Source organism: Ambystoma mexicanum, chromosome 3q (assembly GCF_040938575.1).
Source record: "Ambystoma mexicanum isolate Mex_15411 chromosome 3q, UKY_AmexF1_1, whole genome shotgun sequence".
NCBI lineage: Eukaryota > Metazoa > Chordata > Amphibia > Caudata > Ambystomatidae > Ambystoma > Ambystoma mexicanum.
In genome coordinates, this window is record NC_090926.1 from 70,574,500 (window position 1) to 70,593,439 (window position 18,940).

Sequence of the window (18,940 nt, forward strand, 5' to 3'; positions counted from 1 at the left end):
TTCATAAGTATATCAATCACAGAGTCTCTGCATGTGCACATGTAGCGGTGCTGAGTGGCAGGTGGTAGGATGGTGCCCAACCCCAAGAAGACCCAGGCATATCATCCCAAACCCTGGGCTAGCAGGAAGGTGTCAGCTCCAACAGATTGGCAGAAACCTGTCTCTCTATTCCTTCTTAAAGTGCAAAAGTGTTGTGCATGAAGGAAGCCTGGGCACCAGGCCCATTTCTGCCCCGAGAAACTCCAGGGGAAGTTGATGGTGATTGGGCTTCTCAAAGTGAAAGAAAGTCCTATCCTAGAGGTGAAGCACTAAGCCACTTGGAAGGATTTAACAAAAGAACCTGAACATCTCGCAAACCTATTTCCTGAGGAGGAGGATCGGCCAGGGCAAGGACGGTGGACTGTATTTAGAAAGGTCAAAGCTGACCGGAAGTTCTATCTTCCTGCCCTGATCCAAGGTCTTCAATCCAAAGATCTACTTGACTCAGGGAGCAAGAAAACCACTGTCTGGGTGGACATGGATGTGCTAGAAGTTACGCCTGTAAAATATATAGCAAATTATATGTGTCATGGATCTGTACCTATAGGCCGATATAACCATCAGGGTATTACAAAGAGAAATAACTTTGCCTCTGATTGTGATTCTCTGGCTCCCAGAGGTGGTTCTATTGGATGAAGAGTTCCTGCTATTTGACCTTTTTCTCCAGAAGCCCAAAGAACAAACACCCTTTCCATTGTGGTGGTGAGACAGCTAGTAGCTCAGGGGACGAGGAGGACTTATGTGAAAGGATGGAGGTATGTGACATGGTCAGTAATCTGACCTTTTTAAGAGGGGATGGGAACCCCTCTCAGCCTGGTGTATGAGGTCTGACAGGGTGGAAGACAGAGCGAGTCCTACCCTGATGGCAGCAGATGGCAGCTGGGAGGGCTCAAGTCCCTGTCCCCTCCCTAAATGCCCTATGTGCCTGTATTTGCCTGTGCCTGGGCAGTGCCTCTTCATAAAGATGCTGGCTAGTTTCTTTCCTTTTGTAGGCCACAATCTCTATCAACAATTTGGGAGGACCACCTGTAACATAACAGCCCACCCATGTGTCAAGATTTACTCCTCCTTCACAAGATCTGCTTGTATGTTGGGAGGAGAGAGAACCGCTAGGCCGAGTGACAGACACTAAAGCGGCTGACAGGAATCTGGTGCGCCGTCAGAGGATACCCGTGCTCGTAGTGAGCAAACGGCTGTGGCAGGACTCCCTGACACAGACTACCTCCAACATGCCATGGAGCGGCTCTCAACAGTGAAACCCAGTGACTCTAAAACGTACCTTGGACTAAGCAATGGTGTGACTCTCTGAGAGAAACAGGTACATTTTCCAATACGGGCCACCATTAGTCTGGCACAGTGGACCTGCAAGGCAAAGAGGGGCAGTGCTTAGCCCTCTTTTTATGTATTCTGACAACTGTAACCCCTAACCAGCAGGGAAGATAGGGCGAGATTGGCCCAGAAGGTAGGGCGAAATTGGCTGGGAGAAGAGAACCAATGAGTGGGGGAAAATAAAGCTGGGGCAGGAAGCAGAAAGTTGTGGGTTGTTCAGGTGAGGTCATAGAAGAAGGAGGTGGCTGACCAAGAGACCAGAAGGAAGAAGAATGGAGGTGAATTGCAAGGACGCTGAGATGTTTGTTGGTGAGAGAAAGTGATAATATGAGTGTGCATGTAAGATGGGTGAGTGAGAGTGTTAGTGTGAGAGTAGAGGGTGAGTGAAATGTGCTTAAGAGAGTGAAACAAAGGTGGGCTAGAGAATTAGTGGAGTGGAGAGAGGAAAGAAGTAGTAGTGGATAGGAGAGATGAGGGCAGTAGGGGTATGTAATGGGAAAAGTAGTAGTGGAGACAGGAGGAGCAGGAGGAGGTAGGAGTAGAGGGGAGAATAGTAGTAGATTGGTGAGGGGAGAGTGATGGGAGAGAGTAGGAAGAAGTAACATCTGTGGGCAGAGGTAGGTCAGAGAGAGAGAGAGACATAGCGATAGATAGAGAAAGAGATCAGAGGGACATAGGAGAAAGACGTAGGAGGAGAGAGAGAAGGTGGGTGGACTTGGAGGGACGAGAGTAGCAGGAGAAGGGGAAGTTATTGAGAGACACAGGGAGAGGAACAGGGTGTGGAAGGAAGGCGATAGATTGGGGCTTCAGTGTATGGATGGTGCAAACCCTGCAACCGCTTAGAACTAACCCTCAGCAGGGTTTGAAATTAAGACTGGAAAAGCAAGAGCCAAAATAAGCTCCTTGGTATCCTGCATTAACCAGTGGAGCTAATACTGGGGAATGAGGAGCTAGGCTATAGCTTTTTGCACATCTAATTTCCACATGAGGTGTAAACATATTATTCTGTCCATTTTTTATTACCCTTTAAGCTTTAAATGTTGTATAGATGTGTCCTAATTATTATTTATAGATTGTCCCAAACACTAAGAGTTAAATTCACATAGTTATGTTTGTTCAGCAGCAGTTGGCCGGGAGATCAAAAAGTAGCTCGTAGTAGCGGTTGGTTTCAAGCTAACCAGGCTCTTCTAGGCAACAAGCAGGAGCTAAATAGTGTAGGTTCCATCGGGAAAGCCTCCAAGGAAGGTTAGACAGATTAGGTGATCGCCTTTAGGCCTTCACGACTATCAAGGCTAAACACTAGACAGTAGAGGTAAACAAGCACTAGATACTAACCTTTGGAGTCTGGACGTCTGGGTTAGGAAGAGTATTGCTTTCTCTGAACGAGGGAGAGAGAGAGAGAGAGAGCATGAGAGACAGAGAGAGAGAGAGAGAGAAAGAGAGAGAGAGAGAGAGAGAGAGAGCATCACAGTCCTTCAAACTGATTTCTAGAGCATCAATAAAAACCCTTGAACCGTCTATGGGGGTTGGTGTGTTCTTACAGCCTTCTGTGACACCTAGCGGTTGGTTTCAAGCTAACCAGGCTCTTCTAGGCAACAAGCAGGAGCTAAATAGTGTAGGTTCCATTGGGAAAGCCTCCAAGGAAGGTTAGACAGATTAGGTGATCGCCTTTAGGCCTTCACGACTATCAAGGCTAAACACTAGACAGTAGAGGTAAACAAGCACTAGATACTAACCTTTGGAGTCTGGACGTCTGGGTTAGGAAGAGTATTGCTTTCTCTGAACGAGGGAGAGAGAGAGAGAGAGAGAGAGAGCATGAGAGACAGAGAGAGAAAGAGAGAGAGAGAGAGAGAGAGAGAGAGAGAGAGAGAGCATCACAGTCCTTTAAACCGATTTCTAGAGCATCAATAAAAACCCTTCAACCATCTATGGGGGTTGGTGTGTTCTTACAGCCTTCTGTGACACCTGTGAGGCTGCTCTCTCTTAAGATAATCAGTTTGGGTGTCTTGGCCTCCGTGCTGTGGTTGACTGACCTTCAGGCTCTTTCTGTAAAGCTTTCTTAACTTTTTCCAAGGAAAAGGTGACTTTGAGGGTGGGCCTATCCTTCCTTCCCAAGGTTGTGTCAGAGTGTCACCTTTCACAGAGCATCCATCTTCCTGTATTCTTCCCTCCATCTCATTTATATGAGATGGAATAAAGGTGTAATTTTCGGTAATATGTTACTGTCACAGCATGAGCAATTGTCATCTTTGCCTTTGCTTAGATGGACATGGCTTTTTTATCAACCATACCCTCTTCCAATGAGTTGTTCGTTGCATTTCAGAATGATAGGATCACATCAACAAGGAAGTGCCTGCAGAGTCCTGGCAGCTACCTTGCTTCTGGTCAGGATTTTTGCTTTGGTTATGCGGTGCTCCAGAGCTTCCTGGTGTTGGTTATAGTTCCTCACTTGCCTTAAACCTGCAGGTTTTGGCTGCTTTTGGTGTCTATCTAAGATAAGGTATCTAATTGAGGAAGGAATCCATTAGAAGAAGAAATTACTTACCTTCAGTAATCTTCCTTCGAATGTATTAGTTTCCTCGTCCTCCATGCATAGCCCTCCTGTGTCAGTTCTGCTGTCCTTCAAACTCTGGGTGATTGGAAAACTTAGTGGAAAAGAGATAATGGGGCACAGCCGCCTCTATTTAAAATACTAATGACATCACATCTGGGGGCATGGGCATCAACGAGCCCAAGCGTAGCTGAGGCAGCGCTACAGAGCATCTCTTGGTAGCAGAAAGTTGCCAAAGCCAGACTTGTGCCTGAGGATATATCTAAGATGAGGAATTTCTGGAACGAAGGACTAATCAATCGTAAATAACAATACCGAAGGTAAGTAATTTGATCGACATTACAAAAGAATTGTTTATTGATGAGCAAGTAAGAAAAAGAAGAAGAGATAAACATTGTTTTATAGACCTGTTACTACAATGAGTCTCATCCAATAACGAAGTTCATTTTACAGTCATATTTTGTAATGTAATCATTAATGTAAATGAAACCTGGTCTTATTCTTTTAAAGGCAATGAAACAGATGTTCCTAATTTCCCCCCAAAAAACAAATATCAACATGCCTGAACAATATGCTTTTATAGTGGAGACACTTTCCACCAATGGGGTGTGTCCTTTCCAAGGTATGTTATCCCATCTTCCATGCAGAGGGCCTTCCTTCCCAATTTCATGTCATGCATTCACCTTCGCCCGGAACATCTTCTTTCAGGTTTCTTTGCTCCACCTCATTATTCTAAGATGGAAGAGAGGTTTGATTGTCTGGATCCCAATAGGTATCTTGGTTGCCATTTCTCTTGGACAGCATGTCCAGCTCTTTGCCAGGTTTTCCTTTGCTGGGATGGACAGGGATAATTAGAAGCATACCCTGCCCTGAGTATTGTTCTCGACATTTCAGAATGCTAGGATCTTACCAACAATTAAGTGTGTGCTTATCTTATGGATCCTTCTTCAAGAGGCTTATAATTTAGCTCTACTTTGGTTGTGCCATGCTCCAGAAGTTCTTGGTGTCAGTGATGGTGTTTCTTTTGCCTTTCTCCTGCGGGTTATGTCTTTCTAAGATGAGGAATCTAAGAGAAGAAAGGATCCCGTAGAATAACACATTACTCACTTTTGATAATGCTCATTCTACTGGATTAGATTCCTCATCACCCTCCAAACTACCCCTCCTTATGGATAGCTTTTAATCTGTGACAGTTCTGCTGTTCCTCAGACTCTGAGTGCTTGAGAAAATGAGTGAAATTGCACAGCACGGCACCACTGGCCCTATATATAATACCTATGATGTTACTTCTGGAGTCATGGGCACCAACGGCCCCGAGCAGAGCTGCCACAGAGGCGCAGTGCACCCCTTGGTAGCTGAAGGTTCCTTAAGCCAAACTTGTGTTTGGAGGATTTTTCTAAGATGAGGAACCTGTGGAAAGAAGGACTCATCAACCAGAAAAACTATTACTAAAGGTAAGTACTTTGTCCAACACTAGTTATAAACAATCATTCAGTGATGAGCAAGAAGAAAAAAAAACAGATATACCTTGTATGTTTAAAACTATTATTACAGTGACTCTCATCCAATAAAGAAGTTCAGTTAATTTTGGAACATGTCTTACTTCTTCATATACCCACGTTAATGTCATACTTTCTTCCCCTAGGCTGGATTTCAAGATATAAATGCCACCCATTTCTATTCACTTAAAGGAAATGAAACTGGTTTTCCTACTTTTCCAAAAAACACAAATATCAACCTGCCTGGACGATATGCATTTAGAGTGGATACATTTCCCACCAATGGCTCGTGCAGCTTCCAAGGTATGTGATCTCATCTACTGTGCAGAGTGTGTGATTTCACGCATGTTAAACCTAGATGTGTGTGTGTGTGTGGGGGGGGAGTCCTCCTTCCTGGAACCTCACATTTCTCAATCTAACGCGTGCCACACAAATCATTGTATAGCAGTTCAGTTTTTGTGAAAGAGACTTGGTATTCTAATGTACCCAGGGAGTTTCTTCTTCTCCTGCAAGTCCTTTGCCAGTATCTGCATACCATGACTTGTTTGGAGAACATGACCTACTTGGTTTATAGTGCCTACTTGTGATCTGATCGGAGCAACCCAGAACATTTTAGCTTTGGTGGTAATTTTGATTTCAGTTTCCATTGCTCAGCAATAATTCCTGAGCTTTCACTGTTTACTGCAAAACAGGCCCCTTAGTGTGCACACCATGGTATCCAACTGGTAGCACTTGCTCACTCCAGGCGTGAAGACAAAATGTATGTGTAGACTACAGTAGCATGGGAAAAGAAGTTGCAATACACTTCCAAGACAGAAAGGTAACTTTGCCATGTCATGACTACCAAAGGGGTGATTGTTAAAAATAAATAAAGTAGCCCTAGAGGAGTTGTGCTTTTGTGGTTGCCTTTACAGCAGGTTTTCCGAGCAGTGCATGAAACAACCCACCAAAGTAAGAGTAAAGCTATGAAGAGTGGAGGCTTTCCATTGTTATGCCGTTATTGTTTTTTTCCATGCTCTGCTGATAATTTGAGCACGGGTAAAGTATGACTTTTTAACTGCCCCCAATTTAAAAAGAATGGTGTTATGAAATTTCTCAAGGCTACAAAACAGTACGCCTATTTTTTTCATCACACTTTACAATTGTAGCAACTACAACATAAGGTTGAACCATCGACCAGCTCCTCATTGAGTGGTTATGCTCCTTTTAGGCAAATTGAACAATTGATCCATTTTCCATACCCCCTACAATCCCCTCCACAATATTGTAAGTAGCTTCGGGTTGGCCATGTTGAAGTGTTTTTTTTTTTTTTTATTGTGATTTGGTTACATATAAAACTTTCACAAATACTTAGCAAAATTTAAAAAGATAAAGAAAAACAGCTTAAAATACAACTCTTAGTCATCACATTCATTACATTATAAATTACAAGAAAAGAAAAAGAAAAAAATGAAGACATTAGCACTCAATACATTTACGTAAATATATTTGAATCCATTTCCTATTCTTTAAACGCACAAAACATGTCTATATCAAAAATCTAAAATGCTACATTGCACATATACTTTTAACAAATAAGTTAATCAGCTAAGTGTATAAACTCCTTAGTCTGTGCAGCTATATCTCCTACCAGGTTAAAAGCGGCATCTATGAAATTCATGAGAGCAATTGAAAGTGCCAAGGATTCTCCCCTCATCATACATGTCCACAATTAGTCCCTAAGTACATTGCTAGGATCGATACAAATCTCTCAAAATGCTGAAGACGTAGTTCATTGAGTGCTTCACAATTTAAAGTCCAATGCTTTATAGTTTCTTTCTATTTTAGCTGGCACAATCAGTCCTCTGCTTATGAGGTAGTCCTATCCTAGGGACTAATACTTCTAGGGTGAGTAGGCAATATACAGGCCGATTCATGGAATAAATAGCGCGGCGCAAGTGGCCAAAAACGTGCGATTCGCAGTGGAATAGCGAAAATCGCAGTGCAAGTGCGAAAATTGCACGAAAAGCAGCGCACATCAATTCATGGAAGGCCGTGCGCGAGAAAACCATCGGATGTGCGCTAAAAAAGTGCGCGGCGCACGTTGGCGCACAGGCCATCTAACGGCGTGCGCCAGGTCACAGCGAAAATCGCACAGGCCACAGCGAAAATCGCACATAGCGCAGCGCACACAACAAAAGTAGGCGGAACACGGGGCGTAACACTCGGAATGGGGAACAACTTGCCCAAATGTGGGCGTCACGGGGGACGTACAGGGTGCAAGTGCGCGGAACGCCCACACGCTCGCCTACAACCCGTATTCATGGAATCGAATAGGGCAAAAAAGCACACGGTCAAACCAGTGCACAGGCACAAACACGACCGCCACAAGAAAGCAGGCGGTAGCGTCTCTGCGCCTGTAATAAATGTGCGCCAAAAGGTGCGCCAACAAATAGCACCTATATACAGCCATGATGAATGTCCTATACTGTGGCCCCCCAGGACAAATGACGTGCAAAGGGGTACCCACAAACATAGACACCCGCTGACTGAAAAATAACGTGTGCGTGTATTCCGGGGTGCGCGGGAAGTCTCACACGCGATTTGGCAGGGTACGTGGATTTCAGGGGTGCGCGGGAAGTTTCACACGCGATTTGGCCGGGTATGTGCGTGGGAATTTCCACACACGATTTGTCTGGGTACGTGGATCTCAGGGGTGCGCGGGAAGTCTCACACGCGATTTGGCAGGGTACGTGGATTTCAAGGGTGCGCGGGAAGTTCCACACGCGATTTGGCCGGGTACGTGCGCGGGAATTTCCACACGCGATTTGCCTGGGTACGTGGATCTCAGGGGTGCGCGGGAAGTCTCACACGCGATTTGGCAGGGTACGTGGATTTCAGGGGTGCGCGGGAAGTTCCACACGTGATTTGGCCAGGTACGTGCGCAGGAATTTCCACACGCGATTTGTCTGGGTACGTGGATCTCAGGGGTGCGCGGGAAGTCTCACACGCGATTTGGCAGGGTACGTGGATTTCAGGGGCGCGCGGGAAGTACCACACGCGATTTGGCCGGGTACATGCGCGGGAATTTCCACACGCGATTTGGCTGGGTACGTGTATGACAGGGGTACGCGGGAAATTTTACACGCAATTTGACTGTGTGCTCCCAGGTATTCCCTGTACACCCTCCACGGCCCCTGCAGGCAGCCGACACCACAGGGGACTACCCTGCACACCTGCTCATGTCACCCAGCACCCCCACCCCCCAGTAGTGCAGGGGCAGCCTCCACCAGGCCCCCACTCATGTCTCCCACCACCCCCACCCCCCAGCATCCAGGGGCAGCCTCCACCAGGCCCCGACTCATGTCTCCCACCACCCCCACCCCCCAGCATCCAGGGGCAGCCTCCACCAGGCCCCCACTCATATCCCCCTGCACCCCCACCCCACAGCAGTGCAGGGGCAGCCTCCACCAGGCCCCCACTCATGTCCCCTTGCACCCCCACCCCCCAGCATCCAGGGGCACCCTCCACCAGGCCCCCACTCATGTCCCCCTGCACCCCCACCCCCCAGCAGTGCAGGGGCACCCTCCACCAGGCCCCCACTCATGTCCCCTTGCACCCCCACCCCCCAGCATCCAGGGGCACCTTCCACCAGGCCCCCACTCATGTCCCCCTGCACCCCCACCCCCCAGCAGTGCAGGGGCCCCCTCCACCAGGCCCCCACTCATGTCTCCCACCACCCCCACCCCCCAGCCACCAGGGGCAGCCTCCACCAGGCCCCCACTCATGTCCCCTTGCACCCCCACCCCCCAGCAGTCATGGGGCAGCCTCCACCAGGCCCCCACTCATGTCCCCTTGCACCCGCACCCCCTATCAGTCATGGGGCACCCTCCACCAGGCCCCCACTCATGTCTACCACCACCCCCACCCCCCAGCCACCATGGGCAGCCCCCACCAGGCCCCCACTCATGTCCAACTCATGTCTCCCACCACCCCCACCCCCCAGCAGTGCAGGGGCACCCTCCACCAGGCCCCCACTCATGTCCCCCTGCACCCCCACCCCCCAGCATCCAGGGGCACCCTCCACCAGGCCCCCACTCATGTCCCCCTCCACCCCCACCCCCCAGCATCCAGGGGCACCCTCCACCAGGCCCCCACTCATGTCTCCCACCACCCCCACCCCCCAGCCACCAGGGGCACCCTCCACCAGGCCCCCACTCATGTCTCCCACCACCCCCACCCCCCAGCAGTGCAGGGGCAGCCTCCACCAGGCCCCCACTCATGTCTCCCACCACCCCCACCCCCCAGCATCCAGGGGCAGCCTCCACCAGGCCCCCACTCATGTCCCCCTGCACCCCCACCCCCCAGCAGTGCAGGGGCACCCTCCACCAGGCCCCCACTCATGTCTCCCACCACCCCCACCCCCAGCCACCAGGGGCAGCCTCCACCAGGCCCCCACTCATGTCTCCCACCACCCCCATCCCCCAGCAGTGCAGGGGCAGCCTCCACCAGGCCCCCACTCATGTCTCCCACCACCCCCACCCCCCAGCATCCAGGGGCACCCTCCACCAGGCCCCCACTCAAGTCCCCCTGCAGCCCCACCCCCCAGCAGTGCAGGGGCACCCTCCACCAGGCCCCCACTCATGTCTCCCACCACCCCACCCCCCAGCCACCAGGGGCAGCCTCTACCAGGCCCCCACTCATGTCTCCCACCACCCCCACCCCCCAGCAGTGCAAGGGCAGCCTCCACCAGGCCCCCACTCATGTCTCCCACCACCCCCACCCCCCAGCATCCAGGGGCACCCTCCACCAGGCCCCCACTCATGTCTCCCACCACCCCCACCCCCCACCCACCATGGGCAGTCTCCGCCAGGCCCCCACTCATGTCTTACACCCACCCCACCCCCCCAGCAGTGTGGGGCACCCTCCACCAGGCCCCCACTCATGTCTCCCACCACCCCCACCCCCCAGCAGTGCAGGGGCACCCTCCACCAGGCCCCCACTCATGTCTCCCACCACCCCCTCCCCCCAGCATCCAGGGGCACCCTCCACCAGGCCCCCACTCATGTCCCCTTGCACCCCCACCCCCCAGCAGTCATGGGGCAGCCTCCACCAGGCCCCCACTCATGTCTCCCACCACCCCCACCCCCCAGCAGTGCAGGGGCACCCTCCACCAGGCCCCCACTCATGTCTACCACCACCCCCACCCCCCAGCCACCATGGGCAGCCCCCACCAGGCCCCCACTCATGTCCAACTCATGTCTCCCACCACCCCCACCCCCCCGCAGTGCAGGGGCACCCTCCACCAGGCCCCCACTCATGTCCCCCTGCACCCAGGTCCTCACAATCCCCAATCATGTGCGTTATGGTCAGCCTCCACAGCCAAAAGGCCCTACCAAGTAACCCATTCACCCACATGGAAATGGAAATTACATGTTACACCCCCAATGTTCATAAAGCAAATGAACCCATGTCCGTCACACACAATGGTTGCAAATGAATGGGAAAACACCCAACATGACATGCATGAAACCAATGAGATGATACCACACAGTGAAGTATGAAAACAAAATTGTATTAAAAAAATTGAATGCAAATGAAATGAAACAAACTACAATGGCAATGAAAAAAAGATAAGCTGCATGTCCGTCCAAAAAAATCAAAACTACAAATCCAAATCCAAAAAAATGTTGTTCAAAGTCACATTAAAAATAAAATCAATCCGAGAGATAAAAATAAATGCAAAGACCATTGCTCCATGGAGAATAAATAAAAAATAAAAAATAAAACAATCCAATGAAGAACTATGTACAAAACATCCAAGGGTCCATGAGCCCAACTGAACAAAGGAAACCTACAAAAAACCCTAACTAAAATGCAACTATATACAAAAAGTGGAGCAGTGTCCGTCGACTCCAAATCATGAGAAGAAACAAATGAAACCTAAAACTAAAGAACTATATACAAAGGCGGCGGGCAAGTCCAGCGGCTCACTCCGTGGTGTTCTGGGCCAGGGCATCATCAAACTCCTCGTCTATGTCCTGGAGGCGGTCCTGTTCCATGGCCCCGAGGGTCCGCAGGGACGACGCCATCTGCTCCTCCAACCCCCTGCGGATTGCCTCGAGGCACTCGGCCCGCCTCAGGGCCCTCCGCATGGAGTTATCCGCCCTGACCATCGTGAGCCGCGCCTCTTCCGCCCGCCGCCGCGCCGCACCTATCTGCTGGCCCAACCGCAGCCACACGGAAGACACTTCCTGTCCTGGGTCCTCCTGCCCTCCGGCCGATGCCTGCCCCTCCGATGTTGATGGCCCCGAGCCATGATGCCTCCCACGTTGACTCTGCTGCTGCCTCCGACGCAACTGCCTCTGCCAGCACGATGGCATCCAGGCTGATGGAATCCACCGACGCCGTCGTGCACGTGCCCTGCCTGATGATGCCGGCACATCCTCCATCTGCTGGGGTACAGTTGCTGTGGTGTCCACCCCTGCTGGACCTCCGACTCCCGACTGTGGCAGGGATGGGATCCCCACCGAGCTGGCTGCATTGGTCAGGGCAGGTCCACAGGGGGCCCTGGTGGCATCTGGGCCAGAAGACGGCAAGGAGAACGACCGGCGTATAGCCTCCACAGAGGAGGAGAGGGCCGCCAGATTGGCCGACACATGCAGGAAACCCCCGAACATGGAAGATCCCAATTGGGCCACGTCGGCACGGTGCTCTTCGTGATGATGTGCGTGCTCCTCCTGGGAAGCACGCACGTCATCACGAATTGCACCCGCGTGCATCGCGACCCCAATCAGGACCTTCTCCATACGGACACGGGTCCCCTCGTCCGCAGGTGGAGGGGAGTCAGGTGACATGGACATCCCCTCTACCTGCGGACGGGCCTGGGACGGGGCATCCCTGCTGGTGCATGGTGGTGCACTCACAGGGTCAGGGACAGCGACATGCACAGGCCCCTCCACGGTGACCTGTGCTGCCTCCTGCCCCTGCCCCTGGACTGCACCACTTGCACCAGCAGGGATGCCCCCACCAGGCCCCATGTGTGCCTCAGTGGCGGCCTCCTCCTCCTCTGTGGAAACCACCAACCTGGATGGCTCCTCACCGTCTTCTGCCGTAGCAGGCCCCTGTGGGGGCTCACCCACCCCTTCCGCTGCAGCCGTGGGGGCATCCCCGCCGCCTTGCTCCACAGCGCCGTCTCCGCCCTCTTCTTCACTAGCCGCTGCGTAGAGGGAGACATAGAACACAAGCATCAGGGTACTGTTCAATGGTCCCCTAGACAGGAAGCAATAGCAGATGAGTACCACTGTCAAAGTACACTTCCATCATGTCCCTCCACAACACATGGGTCAGTCCAGGCAAAACACACACAGTAACAGGCATGGTGCATGCCATGGACATTTCCATACATGTCCAATGGACTCTTGAAACATACAATGATATGGAACTCACATGCATCATGGGTCATGCCTATCACATGCACACACTTCACCTCAGTCACATCCATCTGGCCTCATACACCCCAAACACAGCGGATACAAGGGTAACTAGGCTGCATCAGTGAATCTGTGCATTGTCACACACATGTGTCATGCATCCATGGCATTCACAAGTCACAGACACGCAGGTCAGGCACACAGACATGGCTACCATATATGTACCTGGCATCAGCACCCATCCCTCACCCCCACCCATGTCCAGGAACAGAGACTGGCATGCTCTCATGTGTAAAATCTGCATAGGGCTCCCCATGTGGCATTTAAACACATGCAACAACCATGTGGTTCACACATCACTGGTCGCACATGCATTACCATGATGTCCCTGCACACATACATGCATACATGGCCTATGTCATACATACAGGCAAGTATCAGACAACCAGCACACCGCAACATGCCCTGTCTCACACAGCAATGCTTGGACACTTACCGCTCAACTCCAGACGGGTCTCCCTCTCAAGGATCTGGGCGTGGAGCGCTGGGCGTACGCGTTCCAGGACCCTCATCTGGATGGAACTCATGCGGCCCCGGCCCACCTCCACGAGGCGCCGGGCCTTCATGAGGGTCCTGGACCTCAAGTCCTCCCAGCGCTTCTTGATCTTCTGGACGTCGCGGGTTGCCACCCCCTCCGCGTTGATGGCAACCACACAGTCGGCCCAGATCCTCTCCCGTCCTTCCTTGCTGGTGCGGGAAGATCCAAAGAGGGCATCATACTGCCCCAGGACATGCTCCACCAGGACACCAACTTCGGTGGCAGTGAAGCTGGTGCCCCTCTGCCCCTCTGGCCTGGGGTTGCCACTGGTGCCAGATGTGGAAGTGCCCGACATGGCAACCCCAGAGGCAGGAGTGGGTGGGCAACTGGGTCCTGGGGCTGGGCTGTGGAGCGATGTTATCCCAGTCGGGAGTCTTCAGTTCCAGCAGGGGTGGACACAGCAACTGGACCCCTGCAGATGGCTGATGTGCAGGCACCAAATGGCAGGGCACGGTGGCAGCAGGCAGGCAGGCAGCAGCAGCAGATGGCACGTGGGAGGCTGCTCGGGGCACTGGGGGGCAGTAATTCGGCCTTCTGGGCAGGAGCGTGGTCTTCCGTGTGTTTTCGCGTGGCCAGCTTGATACGGAGTGATTTGGCACATGAAAATCCTGCACGTCAGCGTGAAATTCGAGGAAAGGCCCTTAGTGCGTAAGCGCGTCAGCACGCATACGCGATTCTATTCGACCAAAGGCCCTCAGCACGTAAGCGCATCTGTGACGTGACCCGCACGGGTGTTTCCCTCATAGCACGTGATGACGGAGCACACGTGGAAAGACTGCACGTCAGAGTGTCATCGCGTGTAATTGGACAAAAGTGCACGTACACGCGATTGGCCTATGTACGTGTATTTCAGGGGTGCGCGGGCACTTACACACGCGAGTACATCAGCGCACGTGTATACCGGGGTGCGTGGGAATTTCCACACGCTATTGGCCTGGGTACTGGATTTCAGGGGTGCGCGTGAAGTTTCACATGCTCGCCTACAACACGCGCAAAGAAACACGTACGCCAGTAGGAAGCAGGCATACGTCGACCCGCGACGCATAAATTTGCGCGCAAACAAAATAACAAGCTTAGATGCCAGGATGAATATACCGTTCCTAGCGGCAGTGGCCGTGGGCTACCAAAGGAGGAGGAGGAGGATAGTCAGGGCCAGAATATTCCCACCCAGAACCAGCCTTTTCGGGATGCCTGATGACCAGGTGTATGGGAGGTACAGGTTTCCACCACACATAATACTGGACGTGGTGAGTGAGTGGGAGGATGACCTCACATCACCCACCCTGTGCTCCCAAGCACTCAGCCCCCTGGAGAAGGTCCTCAATGTACTGCACTTCTTAGCCACTGGATCATTTCAGCGGACAAGTGCCATAGTGGGTGGGGTGTCACAGGCCACGCAGTCACGCTGCCTACACCAGGTCTTGAACATCATCACTGCACGCCCATCAGTCCGCAGGCACATATACCTGCCCAGAACACCTGCAGAAAGGCATGCTGCCGCCCTGGATTTTTACGGTGTGGCACGATTCCCCAAAGTGCTAGGTGCCATCGACTGCACCCATGTGGCTCTACGTCCCCCCAGGGCATCTGAGCACATCTATAGGAACCGCAAGCACTGGCATTCCATCAACGTGCAGGTAGTATGTAATGCCAAGGGAATCATCACCTCAGTGTAGGCCAACTATCCCGGTTCCACCCACGACAGCTTCATTTACCAAATGTCCACCCTAAGCCGGGACCTAGAAGCTGGGCGGCATGGCGATACATGGCTGATTGGTGAGTATGAATGCCACTGCACATGCATGCATGTCAGATACTGAGCAAGGTCACAACCCCACCAATGATACCAATCACTACCTCCACAGGGGACAGTCCCTACCCTCTCAGCCCCCACATGATGACGCCAATTCGGAACCCCACCACGCCACCCGAGGTAAGATATAACACAGCCCACATTGCAACCCGGGGCATAGTGGAGCGCACATTCGGAGTGCTTAAGTCACGCTTTCGCTCCCTTGACCGTTCTGGCGGGCAGCTGTTATACGCTCCCCCAGTAGTGTGCAGGATCATAGTGGCAGCATGTGTCCTGCACAACGTTGCAACACGCCGGGGCCTGGCCAGGGACATGGTGGTGGCCCCACATCCCCAACCACATGCACGGCCGCTGCGCATGGGAGGGGAAAGGGCACGGGGGGAGGCTACCCGTACACAGCTAGTGGCTAATTACTTCACCTAGTAATCACACCCCTGTGGAGTGCACACTGCCCTGGCACATACCATCTGACAATCAATGATGACTCAACCTGACACTGATCCTGAAGGTCTGGAGAATCAACCGTCAAAACCATATCAGCCTGAGATTGTTCACCTGGAAGTGTTACAATGTGTGCATCCCTACCTACACAGACACCACCAATGCAGTTTTGTGAAAAAACACATTCAAGCAGCTAAAATGAATACCCACTTGCAAAATGCAACATGAGGACAGTGCCATGTCACCCAACCCATCCCCAGCACCGCCACACGACACACCGTGCCATGTCATGCTATGTGCAGGTAAACAAAGTAATCCCCACAACATGACACAAGTGTCACAATGTACAGTGTCCCTAATTGAAACTCCACCTGAAATGCTCACAGTAATGCAGGACCAACAACACACTTGAGCAGGTATTTAGCAATAACACTTATCAGCCACTGACCCTCTAAACTACCACTAACATGACATTACGAATGTAAGGAATTAGTAGTCTCACCACCTGGAAATGCTTGCACTCCCACCACTTCCAACTGTACAGTGTTGCCGCCATGTAGAGTTGTAGGTGCATTGCTGCCAACATGGACCCCATCTCCAAAGTAGAGGGCCTTGTGTAGACATGAGGAAAGGACCTGCAAATTAGGAGGTAGACACGGATGATGAGTTACACATCAATGCAACAAGCAGTGTACAACACAACAGCAATATGCACTAGGAATGTATACACAGTATTGACTAGACTACCCACACATGTAGTGGGAGTCCAATGTCACCATGTACGTCAATGTCACTTGGGCACACCCTTTGCAAGCCCATGGAAACGGGAAGCAGGAGGGGTGTGTGTGACAAAAACCCAAGCATCTGAACCAAATACATGACAAGCCTGCATGTGCCCAGCCACAATGCAGCGTATGCCCACAGGAGCCACGGAAGGCAACACATTGTCCCCAAAAAAAAAAAATAAAGAAAAAAAATAATAAAAAAAAAAAATCAAAAATGGCCATTAATGGGCCCGGGGGGGTTGGGGAGGCCACCTAGGAGGTCCGAGGACAGGGTGCACACCAAAACCCACCTGTGTGGATCTTGGGAAAAAAAAACACCTCCATGGGCTCATGGCCCACAAGGCTACCCTATTGTGGGAGTATCACTGCTGTCGCTATTATCACCCTGTGCAGCTGCATCAGGAGGTGGTTGCACTATGGGAGGCAGCCCACGCAAGACCCTAGTCTGTTCCTCCATGGCTGCAAGCATGCGGGTGTGGTAGGTCTCGTTCTGGAGGATGAGTGTGCGGAGGTCCCCATGCAACAACTCACGGGATGCCCGGACCTCCGCCCTAGTTGCCTGCATCTCAGCTGAGAGCGTACGGGTGAGACGCTCCAGCTGCTGTTCTGTCCTTCGGTTTGTTGAAGCCTCAAGCTCAACAAGAGTCGTCCTGAGGTGAAGGAGCTCCTGCCTCAGGGCTTCCCTGTGGCCCTGGGACTCTATGGAGATGGCTTCCTGCAGAGTCGCCAGTGCCGCCCGCCTGTCCCTGTTGGACGCCAACATGTCCTCCCTGTGTGACTGGCAGATGGAGTCGGTTGCCTGCTGTAGTCGCTCCATCAGCCTTTCGGGGGGGACAATGGAAGTGGCCACCCTATCCATGGCCTGAGCCATCATCTCTGATGATGCTGCCTGTTGGGTTGCCATACCGTAAATGGATTGCTCCCATGCGGTATTGCCAGGTGGCGTACGGCCACCACGTCGGCGGGCACCACACCTGTCTGGGGCAAGGCGAACTGCGCCTTGCTGTGCCGGCACTGCCTGAGGCTGCAGGACTGCATTCCCCCTCTGATCTGCTGGCCCAGGAACAGGGTCAGATGTCGCGGAGTGTGACCCTGCATCCGTAACCACCAAAGGCGTAGCTGCCAACACTGACATCCCCATTGAGGGTTCTGACCCTGGTGCAGGTGGGTGGGACAGAACAGAATCCCTCCCAGGAACACTCACCTGCGACGGCACGTAGGTCTCATCATCCGAATCAACACCTGAGTACAGCTCGGGGGAGGTGCAGCCAGAGACACCCCTTGAGAGCACGACCTGCAGCAGTTGTGGGTTCTCACCCACCACCACACCACGTCCCTCACTGGTGGTCGGTCGGCCCTCGGACCCCTCCTGGGTCTGCACCATCTCCACAACCCCAGCAGTATCAGGTGCGTCTTCCCCTGCAAAGACATAAAAGAAAACAAATGGAAACAGGCATTAGCACCATGGCACACAATGAGGGCTGAGAAGCAAGAGAACCAGTACTTGATTGACACATGTCCCACATGACTAAAACCCTCCCATGCATGCTCCCTCACTGCGTATGAAGGGCAGGCAAATGGCACACACTGATGACACCAAGATGGAAGATGAACACATTTTCTGCATGCTGCCTGGCAGTGGCATCACACATTGGCCTGTGATTGCCAGGTGAAATACACATGCCATCACACAGATGGCATGTACCATTGCTATTGAGTGAAGATGGAGAGGAGGGCAGCACTTATTCATTCAGTCCAGTTCCCGCATGTGATAGCTTTTCTAATTCAAACAGGTCTGATTTTTCACCTGGAGCTGCCAGTCCAAAATGGTCCGATTGCACAGGGACATGTGTGAACAAATGATATCCAGGTAACAAAGTCACTCCACTTTACCATAGCCATGTCAGACATGTGACTACAGGACTGAGAAATGCCTAGTAAAAGTGGTGGAATGCAAACAATCTGCCTGAATGAACAGAGAAAAATAAGCAACAATTTTGTGGCAAGGTGACACTTCAAGGGCAACTGGCGTGCTGTTGGCCTAGATGTCTACTGTTGGCAGAAGGGATACTGCTATGGCCAAATGCTGCTGCGCAGAATGTATTGCATGAAGCACATGGGTGACCCAAACGACTCATGCGCACACACCCTCACCTGGCACACAAACAGAAGCCCTCACACACGCACCATGCCCATGGATGACACACACATGCATGTGCACTCACCAGACAATGCCTCATAATCAGGCAGATCTCCCACGCCTTGGATCTGTTCCTCCGTGACGTAGGTCCCAGCTACTGACTCATGTGGAGTGAGTTCCATGTCTTCTACTGGAGACCCACCTCCAGTCACTAGAGTTGCGGCATGACTTGAGGCCAGCTTATTCTTTGCCCTGCGCTTTAGGTCATTCCAGCGCTTATAGCAATCATTGGCTGTGCGCCTCACGATTCCAAGGGCACTTACGATGTCCGCA

General features: G+C 52.0%; 1 protein-coding gene across 3 annotated transcripts in view; it reads left to right on the plus strand.

Moving 5' to 3' along the window:
• LOC138582145 (alpha-tectorin-like) overlaps nucleotides 1-18,940 on the plus strand; it is a 402,447-nt gene that overhangs the window by 227,526 nt on the left and 155,981 nt on the right. For all 3 annotated transcript variants that reach the window (XM_069653169.1, XM_069653171.1, XM_069653170.1), the window contains exon 7: nucleotides 5,565-5,721. In XM_069653169.1, coding sequence (XP_069509270.1) covers nucleotides 5,565-5,721 — 157 coding nt within the window. The remainder of the gene's footprint in view (nucleotides 1-5,564; nucleotides 5,722-18,940) is intronic.